This window comes from Cherax quadricarinatus, chromosome 26, assembly GCF_038502225.1.
Source record: "Cherax quadricarinatus isolate ZL_2023a chromosome 26, ASM3850222v1, whole genome shotgun sequence".
Taxonomy (NCBI): Eukaryota; Metazoa; Arthropoda; class Malacostraca; order Decapoda; family Parastacidae; genus Cherax; species Cherax quadricarinatus.
The window spans coordinates 29,606,683-29,621,477 of NC_091317.1; the positions used below are offsets into that span (position 1 = coordinate 29,606,683).

The 14,795-nt window shown below is 40.9% G+C and overlaps 1 protein-coding gene across 2 annotated transcripts; it reads right to left on the bottom strand.

Moving 5' to 3' along the window:
• Nucleotides 1–742: 742 nt before the first annotated feature.
• LOC128706638 (uncharacterized) lies at nt 743–6,261 on the bottom strand. 2 transcript variants are annotated; one of them, XR_011392443.1, is made up of 3 exons: nt 2,279–6,261; nt 1,882–2,027; nt 743–1,787 (listed from the first exon to the last, which is right to left on the bottom strand). XR_011392443.1 is itself a non-coding variant. In XM_053801589.2 (3 exons), exons 1-3 carry the CDS (start codon nt 2,307–2,309, stop codon nt 1,398–1,400), a joined length of 567 nt encoding a protein of 188 aa, XP_053657564.1. In that variant the 5' UTR covers nt 2,310–6,235; the 3' UTR covers nt 1,028–1,397. The 2 variants fall into 2 exon arrangements, 1 of the variants encoding a protein (XP_053657564.1); XM_053801589.2 differs by having other exon boundaries at nt 1,028–1,787; nt 2,279–6,235.
• Between the last annotated feature and the right edge of the window lie 8,534 nt (nt 6,262–14,795).

A 14,795-nucleotide genomic window follows, 5' to 3' on the forward strand; every position in this document is an offset into this window, starting at 1 on the left:
ACGGTGAAAGAAGACTGCAGACAGAATACAAGATAGGGAGCCAAAGGCTGCAAACCTCACTCAAGGAAAAGGATCTTGGGGTGAACATAACACCGAGCACATCTTCTGAAGCGCACATCAACCAAATAACTGCTGCAGTGTATGGGCGCCTGACAAACCTAAAAGTAACATTCCGATAGTAGTATATGTTGGTCGATCTAGAAACACTGCCGGATAATGACCATGGAAAATGAGATAATGATGGGGTTTGCATGACAGGGTAATTATTTAATATGATTAATCATGGCCCAAGGGGATAGAGAGACTTATTCCTATGCATTAATAAGTAGGTAGATGAAGTAGAACAAAGGATTCGGGTGTGCAGGTGGGCAGATTCTGGGATAATGAGTGTGGAAAAGAATGTGATAATGGGTGGTCTGCATAAGCACAGGTGCTGTCAGGGGGTACAAGTTTAATATGTTTAATCAACCCCCAGGGGATAGAGAGATTTATTTCTGTGTAATTACTAATTATAGGAAGGTAGGTAATGATCACTTCTGACACCCCAAACTCAATCACTGTGATAGATGGGAGAGGCAGTACAAAAAAGGAATCAGGTGTGCAGGTGGGCAGATTCCCAGGATAAAGAGTGTGGAAAAAAAGAATGAGATAATGGGTTGGTCTTCATAAGCTCAGGTGCTGTCAGGGGTACAAGATTTAATATGTTTAAACATCCCCCAAGGGGATAGAGAGAGAGAGGCTTATTTCTGTGTAATTACTAATTATAAGAAGGTAGGGTAATGATCACTTCTGACTCCCCAAACTCAATCACTCTGATAGATGGGAGAGACAGTACAAAGGATTCAGGTGACTGGGTACAAGCTTACCATCTCCGAGGGAGTCCCCCCCCCCCCCTTTCCCGGGGCTGCGACTCACTGACGCGACTGTTGCTACTTCACAACAACAACACTGCTGGGTTTAAAGAACGTGGTAATGGATGGGCAGCTGGTCCCCCGAGGGGGTGTTGCTCGCCCGTCCGTACCTCAGCAAAAAAAGGTTCTTCCGGGTACTACGGTAGTGTTTATTCTTGCCAGCTGCTAGATTTTTCCAGGTGGGGGAGGCTTAAAGCAGTGAGAAAAAGGTCATCTAGGGAAGACCTTCGTGCTGATAGAGCTCTTATAGGAACTTTGACATATACATTTTCCTCTTACCCACTCTCAGATGGGGAGAGGCTTAAGTGGTGCGATATTGTTTATATATATGTTTAGACTAGAGAAGATAGTAATATATAGTTATATGTAAATAAAAATCAGAGTTTGTCAATATTTTTATTAATTCACATACAAAAGGGCAAAAAAAGCTGTGCAAAGTTTTTTTTAGCGCGAGCAAAGGGGCGAAAACTGTGTGAGTTTTACTGGTTAGACTGAATGACTGCGCTCCTCCTGTTCACTTTCTGTAAGATTGATAACCTCCCGCTCGAAAATGATTTCCTTTTCAGGTACATCAACATCTGCCTTTACCCCTTCTGCCGTCTTTACTCCATCAGCTGGCTTTACTCTCACGTCGGGGGTTTTCCCTTCCTTCTCCGACTGACCGTCAGGGTGCGCTTCAAGGTCGCTAGTTTGTTCATCACCTGCTGCGGCAGTGACCTCAACAGAGTCATCAGATTGAGCAGTGAGCGTAGAGAGGTCCACAACGAGGTCATCAGACTGACATGAGGGAAGGCTCTGCGTTTCATCGTTGTCGAGATCTGGTTCTTTCTTCATAGGCTCCTCTATATCAGATGAACTGATCCCATCTTCCACAGGCTGTAAGTCATAAAGAGAACATATTTATCACTTTCAAATAAAGGAGTGGGACTCGTCTCTAATCTACCAAAGGAGGGAACATAGAAAGACGTACCCTTTCCTGAGGAAGCCTATGTTTGCGTTTCCTGCTATCATCACAATGACACCGCTTTAGGAGTTTGAAGCCGGTGTGTTCCTTCCCTTCCAATCTACCAGCCGATAAAATCAAAACTTTACAAATTCTGACTGGTCCAGTGAAAACTGTTGAAGAAAAAAAGGAGACTCAACTTTAAAATTATTATAAGTCTCTTTCGCTCGTTTCGTTAATATTCAAAGAGAAGTATCCAATCTACCAGCCGATAAAATCAAAAACTTTACAAATTCTGACTGGTCCAGTGAAAACTGTTGAAAAAAGAGACTCAACTTTAAAAATTATTATAAGTCTCTTGCACTCGTTTTGTTTCGTTAATATTCAAAGAGAAGTTTTTAGCAAAATAAAATGTCTCGCTTACCAGAATCGAGAATGCCTGCTTCCTTCGCCATGATGAGAGTAAAAGCCTATGGAGAGGTCAGCCTCTATCTTTTGCGGGGAAGACAGCTTCAGCGGGCTCTTATATACAGCTCAGAGAGGGCCTTACCAGCCAGGAGGGGTATTTGGGGGATACTCTCGTCAGAGGTGACCTTCCTCACAGAGGGAAGCACAAAGATAACCTTGTCTACTTAGGCAAAAAGTATTTTCACAAGGAGGTAACATTTTAAAATTCTCTCTAGCATATGCTATCACTAATCTGTCATTGATAAAAAGCGATTTTTCCGAGAAATTTTTTTTAAAAAAATATAAAGCTCTTTCTAATCCCACAAGGCTTGCTTTATGAATAAACATCATAACATATAGACCGCAAGTGAGTGAAAAATCACTTTGTGTTCTGCCAGATAAACGATATAAATATTTAATTTTATTTAGTTTTAAAAATTTTTTTAAATTTATGCCATAATTCTCTGGTTTTTTCCCGTAACTGTCAAAGAAGAAGGATAGACTATTTTTCTTGTCCAAGAGAAGAGAAAAAAAATGACCCATTACTTTTGAGCTGTACGAAGGAAGAATATTACTTACAAGCACTATGGGCCTGTCTGAGGGATAGTCATCTAATCTTATTTGCTGTAGAGCGTCTATAGTGAAACAGCCAATATATGTGACTTTATTTCCTAGGGCGGGAATTAAACTATTATTTATTTCTGCGCAATTCATTTTTTATTTATGCTCGCACATCACAATGAACAGATCTATTCTGGTCGATGGATAAAACACCAGTGGTCTGAGCAAATAATAAAACTACCTTATTATGAGGGGCGGGCTTAGAGAACTGTAATTCAATTCTCAAGTTACCAGATTTTTCAATCGGGAGAGCGTCTTCCACTTGGCTGTCGGTTAAATTGAAAATATTGATGGTTCGCCCGGAGGCGAATGATTCATAGAGAATTAAATTTTCTTCCTCAATGCCCAGAGAGTTAATTGCCTCATAATATAATTTACTATAATGATGGGGGAAATCACTGCTTATGCGATAAACTGTATTATTATTAATACATACAGATAAACTGGCTAGATCCCCATGCTCAAAATATAGACCATTCTCCTTATGTTTTCCTGCATAGGCTGTCATGGGCAAAATTACCATGAAAATTTTGGCGGGAATTACATGACCCCATGGCTGATCTATTAGGAGGCTCGTTTGATTGTGACCTAGCACATAATTTTTACTTAGAGTGCGATTAAAAGTATATATTATCGGCTTTGCGTCTAAGGCTAGAGACTTGTTCAAGGCCATATAAGCTGACGTATATGGGTACACCCTATTAAGCCAAAGTTTAGCATAATTAATATGGAGCTGGCATGTGCTGGCATCATCATCTGTTTTCAGAGTCCACGCTTGAGGGGATAATTCCAGCCTAATTTTTAAATCGATATTGTCAAGCAGATATTGGTCCAGAGTGGATATGTCCAGAGCCAAGGGAAAACACAGAGTTATGCCCTGTTCTTTATCATTCTTTGTCAGTATCTGTGGTTCTTTTGCCGATGTGCGGGCGAAATAGGCTGTATCGAAGAACTTAGTTATGCCTTCTCCTTTAAAGTCGGGCAAGAGATAGCCCAGTCGGGCGATACTCGGCAACTGGCTTCGTTTTACTGAGCTGCAGAGTTTAATGAATGACCAGTAATTAAAACTAGAATTTGATTCCGTTATTTGCTCGCCCAGGAAACACTGGACACTTTTAAATAACGTGTTGGAAAATCCATTGATCAGTGCAATGTTGCTTGTTTCCCCTAGTGGACTTTGCCCATCAGCCTCTGTTAGAGTCACTCTAAATTCTATAACTATTTTGCCTAAATCTAGAAATGCTCCGGGAACTCCAGGAATTCTAAATTCTAGAAAATTATCTTTTAGTTTTTGAGAGAGAGGAAGGTTTACTGGTAGAGTATCAAAACTCTGAGTGCGAGCTATGGAACTCTCAACTTGTCTCAGTCTATGCGGTCGCGGGAATTGATTAATGACGCTGGAAGAATAATCATTTAACGGGACTTTGAGTCCACTGTTTTCAGCCCCGACACCCGCCATGGCTAATAAGCAACTGTTTATACGAGAGAGAATACATCCGTTTTATAAGCAACTCGGCTTCGTCGGCGTTTATTTATCTTGCATTTATTCAGCCGTCGCTTAGTCACCCTGCTCACTCTGCCGCCCGTAATAACCTTCTTTGCAACACCTTTTAAAGCATCTATCCCGTGAGATTTAAGAGCAGCTTTCATGTCTGTTTTTCCAGACTGATAATCATCGAGCATTTTAGTTCCAAATTCTACTGCACTTGGCGCAGCCACTCTGAAAAGAAAAGGTAAAGCTCTTTTAGCTAGGCCCGCTAAAGCCGAAAAAAATCCCCCACCTCGGACTCTGTATGGCGCGTGAAAAGTCTGTATATCTCCCAGACCACCTCCCACCTGGGAGGGTTTTAGGGAGAATAAACTCCGAAATTCCTGCTCAGAGGGCACTTGAAAGGGTACACGCATGTTTGGCGGTTAGAGAAACAATAACCATTTTTACGCAGAGTTGGTTCTATTTATCGGTCTTACATGTAACACTACGGTAGTGGAATGACCGCTTTCAAAAGACAGATTACGACCAAACTGATCTGTCATTTTGATAGCTATTTTATCTAATTTAGTTACGCATAGAGGTTTGTACATCATAGGATGAGCACCTTTTGAATAACTCTCCTGAAAGGCGAAAGCATCCAGAATATTGACTAACTGACTACCGTATATTTGCGGTTCCACAATATCACTATATATTAAAACATAATCAACTCCGGCAGTGGGATCAGGCTTGAATGGGGCAATCTGCTTGGGGAAGGAGGTCCCCTCGGGCGCGTCACTACGAAATAAATAATATTTTTCAGCGCTGCTAAGCCCAAGCACCCGAGCTATTCTCGGTTTAAATTGAGCTTTAAATGAAGTGGCAGCATTGTTTTTTCCCGTAAAGGTTCGCGATCTCGTCGAAACTAAAACCCTCCCAATTCCGACATCATAATTGAGTATTTTCCCTTTCGGGAAATGTGCCGAATAATTATCTCTAAAGGCTTTTTTTAAATCTGCTGTTAGCTGTCGATTAATTTCTTCAATAATATGGCTGGCATCTGTCGATAACACATCATTTTTTGGTAGAAAGTGATGGACTATTTCTTCTGTACTTATTCCTGTTTCAGTAATGTGATTTTGTATAATGTCAATACCGCATTCGGCATCGTCTCTTGTTAGAACATTGAATTTTTTGGGATACAAAACATTAAGCAATGCTATTTCGTAGTTCAAGGATGGATTTAAAGGCGTTGCAGTAATTATATTTTGAAAGGCCGAAGCTGTATTGTCGAAAATGTCAATATTTTCTAAACTGCTCAAATAGATATATTTCCCCGGACCCCCTCTGTCCATGTTGAGGGACAGAGACAGTATGAGGCAAATACAAAATATAGACCATTATATATATTTTTTAAAGGCTTAAAAAAACTTTAGTTTGAAGACTTTACATTTTTTATTTTTTATTAGTTACAGCACTTTAGTTTGAAGACTTTTACATTTTTATTTTTTTATTAGTTACAGCATTTAGGAATAAAATATCCACATCGTGCTGTCGTTTGCGTTTTCCGCGTGAAGTGACCTCGACTCCATCAGGCATGTCCATTTCACGCATGCCACTGTCTCGTTTAGTTCCAATCCCACCGGCCGGCCCGACGTCAGCACCGTTGACACCGCCGCTGCCGCTGCTGCTGCTGCTGCCGCCACCGCTGATGCTGGCAGTGCCTTGCTTCTCCACAGACAGCTGTAGTATTTCCCGTTCTAGAGCTTCGGGGGAGGCGCCGCGTTCAATTTCCACCTCATCTAGGATGATTTTAGGTGCTGCCAAGTATGGGCTCACTGACGGTATGAGCAAGCATGTCTGAATTTCCCGTTTCAGTAATATGTCTTGAAATATGTTAATGAGAGGGAGATATTCAGTGTGCCATTCATCGGCCTGTTTTCTGCTCATGCCAATGTACTGGGGTAAAATTACCCGTTTGATGTTGCCATTGGCTATCACTGCCCGACCCAGGGACACCAGACATAATTTAAACCAAATTCGTCGATTCTGTTGCGTGTCCTTGCTCAAACCGCGTACATAATGCGTGTCGAGACTACGCTCTAATTGCTGTTGTGCAATTTCATTCTTTTCAAGACAAGGACCCGCTGAGAACTGACATATTAGTGCTGCAAGGTGGGGTCTTAAAAAATCCTCTGGCCTGTCATCAAGGGTGTTGGTGCATGGAGGGGGTGATTTTAGGACAATTTCCCCGGGTGTGCCCCGATCAGCAGCTATGGCGCGGTTCACCAGGATTAGCGATTTTCGCTCAATTTTGGAAAAAGGATATTTTTCCCAGAGTGAAAGAGCCGGCTCGTAGGGGCGAGCAGAAGTAGCGTTGTGGGGATACACGATACAATCCCCATATTCCAGGAATTCTTCGCCCGTTATTCCCCCGACAATTACTGGAAATTTATATTCCATTCTCGTCAACAGTTGGGTTCCTTAGAGTCCTCGCTGAGGGAGTGAGACGGATAATGTTTATCGGCACGTCGGCGACGGGGTTTAAATACCGCGCTGCTGTAGCCTCCCACTCCCGCGGGTGGGTTTGGTAGGGGTTTGGGGGACCTCTCTAGGTTGACATTCGTCTAAGATGCTTATACAAGCTTTGCGCCCCTTCAAAAGCTTCTATCATATCCCGGAAATCATGCGTAGCATATTCTAAGCGTCTGATTTCAGCCGTCAGTTCTTTCTGATTAAAATTGTCATATAATTTTTCAATTTCATCAAAAGTCTTAGTAAATCTGGTCATGGGGCAATTGACTTTGAAGGATTCGTAGGTTTGCCATAAACTTTGTATCACACGAGCTTTGTAACACACTTGCTGATAAATCTTTCGTCTTGACGTTAATTGATGTAATAATATCGACAAACTGGGGTCCTTTTCTCCTTCTTCATTCAACGGGAGATTAATTCTCTCGGGATAATCAACTGATGGCTGGTCCATTTTTTTTTATGAATAGCACTTCGAGAAGGAACTTCTTGTCTCTATCCTGTCCCGGTATTTACTAAAGCGGGCAAAGCTCTTCTCTCGACTTTATGAAAGCTTAAATTTCAATAGGCTAGCCAGAGCGGCTTTTTTTCCGCGGTCTTTTTAACATAAAAACCGCCTAATAATTGTTTTCTCGCCTTGTGATTTTTTATAAATCTTGGCTCTAATCTAATAAGGCTCACTAATTCCCCTACAACGGGCAAAAGTTTTTTATCGATGTACGCTCGACTGCTTGTCAAAGATTTAATGATTTGTAAGATGTTTAAATTATGGTATGGAGGGAATAAAATACCTCTCTTATCCCACCGAATGAAAGAATTATTATTGAATAGATCCAGCATAGATTTCGCGTATGGCAATTCTTCTCTCGTGAAATACAGATCAATTATTTCATTTAAATTTGGGGAAGAGTCCTCAGGCGAGAGAGAAAGACTGTTGTTTTTTCTTGATATTAAAGATAAAAGTATTTCCGGCGGGAGTTTATTGGCTATTATTTTCTGTTTCGGATTTTTTTTTTTTTTACTCTTAGACTCCTCGCGGCAACTACCGCGGGCGCGCCCGCCACCGCAGCCGCCGCAGCCGCCGCCACTGCCGCCACTGCCGCCACCGCCGCGGGCGGCATTACAGCGAGCGAGCTTATTTTTTTTTTTTTTTTTATGGGGGACTCGCCAGTCTCAACAAAGAGCTCGGGTGGGTGCCCGCTCGTGGGAGGTGGTAGCTCGAAGCGGCAATTACCCTTATGAGGGCGAGTTGCTACGCTGGGGCAGGTGCTGACCTTCTCATCCTTGCTTTGGGCTGGTTTCACTTTCACTCTCGAGAGGCTGGAAGATTCCTTCCTACGCGCCATAGTGGTGGTTGCAGTGCTTCTGCGAAGGCGGGGAAAAGGAGATTCGCGCTTAGGAGTGGGTAAGATATTTGTTCCATTTTTAAAAATATATTTTTCGGCGGTTAGCCGAGGGATGAGACAAAATTCCTTTACCATTTCGATTATTTTTTACTTTATAAAACTACTAATCAGCGAGATGACCAGAGGTAAGAGTGTAGTTAAGATGGCTCCTCCACGCTTCGAAAGAAGAATATTTTTTTTTTTATAAAGTGGAGTTCGTTTACGGGCAACGGTGAGAATGTCTCCTCTAAACTTCTTTAATTTGCTCAAAATAGTCGGTTCTACTGTTAGATTTTTCTTAAGAAAATTAGTAAATATCTCAGATATGCAATTAATTTCTTTTTTTTTAATTCCTTAATAATACGATTGCGAGCTTTAGCTGGAAGTTTGTTTAATAAAATTAATAACTCTCTGTGTTGCACTGCTAGGGGCTTACCCCTGTCTGACATTTTGCATGTCCTTCTCGTGCACCCAGCTATCTGCACTTCGGGGATAACCCACCCAGCTCACCAGATATTCTCTACTGCCGTCAGTTTTTCTTCTCCGTCTCAATATTTTAATGGGAAAAAATTCAGGTAGAGATGTTTCTATTAATTCCTGAGCGTAAAATTGCCCGAGTATTTTTTCCCCGCTCAGGTCGATAAGAGAATATGAGGGGATTACTTGCGAATTATCAACCGATTGGATTTTAAAAATTTCTTCGGTGTTTTGAGGCCAATAACTCTTGTGAAATATCCCCCGGTGGCTAGTTATCCGCACATGCGCTCCAGGAGTCAGTCGTGGACTAGTACGAGGCTGATGAGGACGGGCATTTAAATACATTAGCCCAAACTGCCGACGAATGTCTCGAGGAAGACTCAGAGAATGCACTTGTTGTGGAGTTTGACCTTTCTTGAGAGAGGAGTGAGGAGTTGAGTTGTAAGTTTCTACTATGGCTGGTAATACCTCTATATATTTTAAAGAATTTGTTAAAGTCATATAGCGGTAGATTCTATGCTTAAGCGTGCGAATAGCTCGTTCCGCTATTGCAGCCTTAGTGTCCGAGAAGGTACTGTATAATTTAATATTTTTTTTTTTTAGGTAATTCAGAAGAGGGCGGTTATAAAACTCGGTCCCTCTGTCCGTGTGTAATCTCGAAATTCCACGGAAGGTGGGGCTTTCTATAATATTTCGTAAGGCTGACAAGACGCTTTTTGAGTTTTTTCTGACTAGTCCTACCGCCTTCATTAACCTTGAAAAGACATCTATGCATAACAAAATATATTTAATGCCACCATTGTGGGAATGTAATAAAGTCATGTCCGCCAAGTCGCAGGTGAGTATAATGCGAGGGGCAGCAGCTATGATTTTCCGTCTGGGAAATCGCAGAGGCTGCAATTTATGCAAAGTATAGGCCCTCTGAGAAGAGAGATAATCTACTACGTCTTTATAAGTAATAGAGGCGTTTTTCTCCCTAGCTGCTCTAAAAAGTTTGTTAACATTCCCAGTAAAGCCCCCGGGGCTATTGACGTCTCTAAATACTTTTTCTAGAATTTTCTTTTTATGTGAATTTAAGGCCATTTTTGTTTTTACCAGCGGTATACAGTTTCACAGTTGCCCTCTCCGGTAATGAAGCTTCGTAATTGAATTTCCTCTGGAGCGGTTAAATCAACCAGAAGATAGCCGTATTTATCCGCAGTGACGTGACGATATATCTCAACAAATTTCGGGGCTAGATTTTTTCCATAAATTTGTCGCCCGAGACATTCCAACTGAGACAGATCTCGTTGTCTTAATAAAATATATTGACTACAATTAAGCGTGATCGTGCGAGCGTATTTTCCTTGTGGAAATAAATTTTGAGATATGAGAATTACGGATATTTGCTCGTGTCTTCCTCTAGTAAAAATATTGGCTATAACATCACTCTTAACTGCTTCATTAAAAAGGTCATCAATTATATACAGAGAGCTATTGTCTGTCTCAAGGGGATTTTGGTAATCCGCCGGGTTAATGAGACCTTTCACTAAAATGATTTTCTCACTAAGAGAGGTGATTTGTTTCAAAGGGTGAGTTTTATCATCCAGACTGGAAATGATTATTCTCGCGAAAGAACCGGCATATTTTTTACATAAACGCTCCACTAGACTGCTCTTGCCTGCCCCGCTAAAACCAGCAACAAGTATTCTTGCAGGCTCTCTGAAAATATTCAACTCTTCCTCTGTAAAGGTACAGACCTTGTCCATCTTCCCATTTCAAATGAGCCTTTTTGTGGAAGAATCATCTTATATATAAACATTTCTTTTTAGTTCAAAGCAGAGGGGAGGGAGGGGGGAGTTTATCCCAGAGATGAAGATAACAATGGCGGCATGGCCTTCTCCCGCCAGAAGACCATAGAAAAAAAAGCCCGACCGACAGTGAAGGTCGTCTGGATATTACGCAGTTTCACTACCTTCCCTACGCCAGGTGGTGGTGGGTCGAATGGAGGTCACAGACAAAGAGAAGCAGGCCCCGCCACTTTCTGCCGGCTGATGCCTATTTATTTTTATTTTGGGGAAAAATATATTATTATTATTATTATTTTTAAGAATATTTAGTTTTGGCAATGGTCAGTATCTATAAATTAATTAATTAATCTTTCCCTCGCCTCGGCTTTATACAAATGGGAAATTCACATGACTATGGCAATTTACGTAATCCTCCCTACTTGCCCGGTCTAAATTCTTATTTTTTCGTTCGGGAAAAGAGTTCTTCCCAGATTTTATCCCTCTTACTTTATTGACAATAAGAAATCTTTTCTAGATTATATTTATAATATATAGACTTGCAGGGATTTTTGTTTAAAAGATTCTCGTGAAAATAGAGAGAGACTGATGTGAAAAACTGTACCTCTACTTTGGGGAAAATTAAGCATCTTATGAGCACGCTATCCTAAAAGCGTGCTATAAATACGCTCACCTTTTCGTCTAGGGCGAAAGGTGCTCTTCCCGCTCACTCAAGAAAGTTACCAGCTTAGATTAGAGCAGGTAAAAACTTCTCTATCTATGGGAGATTAAAATATTATCCATAATTTAAATAATTTATGGAATATGAGAGTGAGAGTGTGTATTTACAGATATGACTCGTCACCCAGCTCGCAGATGCCACCTATGCGGGCGATTATACCCTCAGGATGCAGCTCACCACACTTTCTCCTGTAGTTTCTGCGGGCTATCAGTGTGTGTGGCGAATGTCACAGCTCATCGCAGGAGATGCGTGACAGGTGAGATACCCAGGTTATTGCTCTGAATTGATGTTTTCTTAAAACTGCTATTTTCAGATAATGAAATAAGTCTTTGAGCTAATAATAATTTTTTCCAACAGTTGGGGCGGGGCAATACTCCAAGCAGATGATCCGGGGGGCGGGCCAGGAAGAAAGAGGTCAGCGCTCTTTTCTTAATCAATTATTTTTATTAACAGTCAAACATTTTTAAGATATGTTTATAAAGTATCTCACTAGCAAGAATAAAAATCATTTTGAGAACCGCATATATTCCATAGATTGCTTAGCTTCTCCCAGTTTTATACTTTAACAGTAACATTTTTTTAAAAGATTGCTAGAGTTATAATTAGTCTAGTATGGCTCTAAAACAAAAATAATAAATAACTTTCTCTAATTATATTATGCAGATCAGTCTGTGTCCTCCGATGAATCTTCGACCGTAACACTCCCACAAGAGCAAGTTGAGCCGATTGCCGGTCCCAGTGGATGGAGACCAGCCGCCACAAGTGACAGCTCCTCTTCCAAGGATCATTACTACTCTTTCTTGGGTTCCCCCTCCTCTGTTAATCGAAGGTTCACTTCAGGTAAAAAAAATTTTTGTTCAGATGAGGAAGAGAGTGAAATGGGAGACGATTCCATTTCAGAGGAACCACACATTACGAGTCGGTCGGAATGTTTTCAAGGTCACTTCTGTCGAATAAAATATTCAATTCCTGCCTCTCATAAACACGACCCCATATTATTTCTTCAGTCCTTCGCAACAACATTTATGAGGCACATATTACAGTTTTTCACTGTTCTATCAGGACGAGCACTTTATGAAAATGCTCTTAGGATTTATGCCGAACTGAGCCTTATTTTGCGCAGACAGTCGCTACTGGGAGAGGATGACAGTCGTGAGCATTATATAACTTTTCCCGCGCAACTAGTTACACGAGATGATATATCTCGGCTCTTACGGTCATGGAGGGAGTACCTTAGCATGCGATTAGAAACTGAAATTTCATCGGGCGAGGGATCAGGCTTCATACTAGATTATATAAAGGGTTTTCATATTGTAATATGCAAGAATGGAGTGCGTGGATACCTAGGAGACTATATAGAATATCCCACATCTTTACGAGGGAAAAATCAGATATTTAACCCGAGAGGAGTAAAAAATAGCTGTTTTATTCAATGTCTGGCGGCCTTTTTCTGTCGTAGACTTGGCTGGGGCTGGTATAAAATCAGACGATATTTATCTAGATGTGATAGCCTTCAGAAATTTGTCAATTACTCACGAGTGACTCTCCCTGTCCAGTGGAGTGACATCCACAAACTCGAGTCTGACAACAAAATATCAATATTTATTTATTGCTTAACTTCTCATGAAGGGACCTATCATGCTACTTTATGTCGTAGGGGTAGTAATAAATATTCACTGGTAGTGCCCCTGTTATTGTTGGGAAAGACTCATGTAGCTTTAATCAAACACTTCCAGAAATATATGAGAATTTTCTCCAGAAAACATTCACGCAATAAGCACTTTTGCTTGAATTGTTTAAGTGAATATAGTGACATTTGCAACTTAAAAACTCACTTCAATTCATGCGACAACCAACAAAAGTTGATTTTTCCCCCAGCTGGAAGCGTTTGTAAATTCAAAAATACTCACAAGGGCTACTTGCCCTCTCATACTGCCTTTGTGGATTTAGAAGCGTATCTCGATAATCGTAAGCCAGAGGGTGTAATAACAGCTAGACACGTAGCAATAGCTTATGGCTATATAGTGATAGACAGAAATAGCACTATAATAGATAGATATGTCCATCGGGGGGTACAGTGTATTGATCATATGTATGATAGACTTTCGTCTTTATGGGATTGGATAAAGATGAACACTCCCTGTTATCCACTTCATATGACCAGGGAGCAGCATATACATTTTGCCATACAGAAGAAGTGCAACTTCTGTCATCAGGACTTTACTCTTACCAAACCAAAGGTGAGGCATCATGACCATCTTATGCCTAAGGCTAATTATTTAGGAGCACTCTGCAATAATTGCAATTTAAGGCAGAAAAATTCAGGTAAATATTTGCCTGTTATTATTCATAACCTATCATATGATATGGCTTTGATAATTAAAGAACTAAGTGTTAAAGCCCCAATCAATGTTTTAATGAAACAGGGATATAAATTCCTAAAGGTAGAAATAGGAGCACTACGTTTCCTGGATAGTCTAGCCTTCTTGTCCGCTGGTTTGGCTAGTTTGGCTCAGGCGCACATAGCTTCAAAATCACCCTTGAAATTCACAGAGGCGATGATAAGTCATCTACCCCCCGAAAGTTGGGGAAGCTTATTAACCGGCAAACAAGTGTTTCCTTATGAATATTGCAGCTCCCCAGAAAGGCTCGAAGAGAAGACTTTACCCCCAAAAAGAGCTTTCTACAGTTCTCTGTCTAAGAAGCATATTAGCCAAGAAGAATTCGATCATGCTCATCTGGTTTGGGAGAAAACAGCTTGTCAAACTCTAGGAGACTATCTCCTAGTATATCTCAGCTGTGATGTAGGACTTCTGGCTGACATATTCACCTTGCATAGGAGATTATTATACAACATCTATAATCTAGATGTTGTTCACTATGTTTCTCTCCCCGGCTTTGCCTATGATGCCTTCTTAAAAACCAGTGGAGTGGAATTAGAATTAATTACTGATCAGGAGCTTTATAACATCATACAGTCTAATATAAGAGGCGGCTTCACTACTGCTGTTAGGACGTTTGCTCAGGCCAATAACCAGTTCATTAATCCCAATTTTGATGAGAAAAACTTAGTAAGTAAATTTTTGCTATACTGGGATTTTAATTCTCTTTATGGTTCTTGCATGACTGAGGCGCTGCCCTACGCAAACATTCGAAAACTCTCACCCGCAGAAATGGAGAGTTTTCTCGCAAATGGCGGTCTTCTCCAGAAGAATCCTCAAGACTCTATAAAAGGTTACTGGCTTCTTATAGACACTCTAGGAATAGCCCCAGAATTAGCTCGCTACACGGATGACTTACCACTATGTCTCTATCACAAACAGATAACATTAGATGATCTATCTGAGTACAGCAAACAGCTATTGGCTATCAGTAATCAAAAACTACCCCGTAAAAATACTAAATTAGTGGGGGACCATCTCCCCAAACGAAACTACCTAATATCATTGCCTTTATTGCAGTTGTTCTTGGAGATAGGTCTACAAATTGAGAAAATTCAT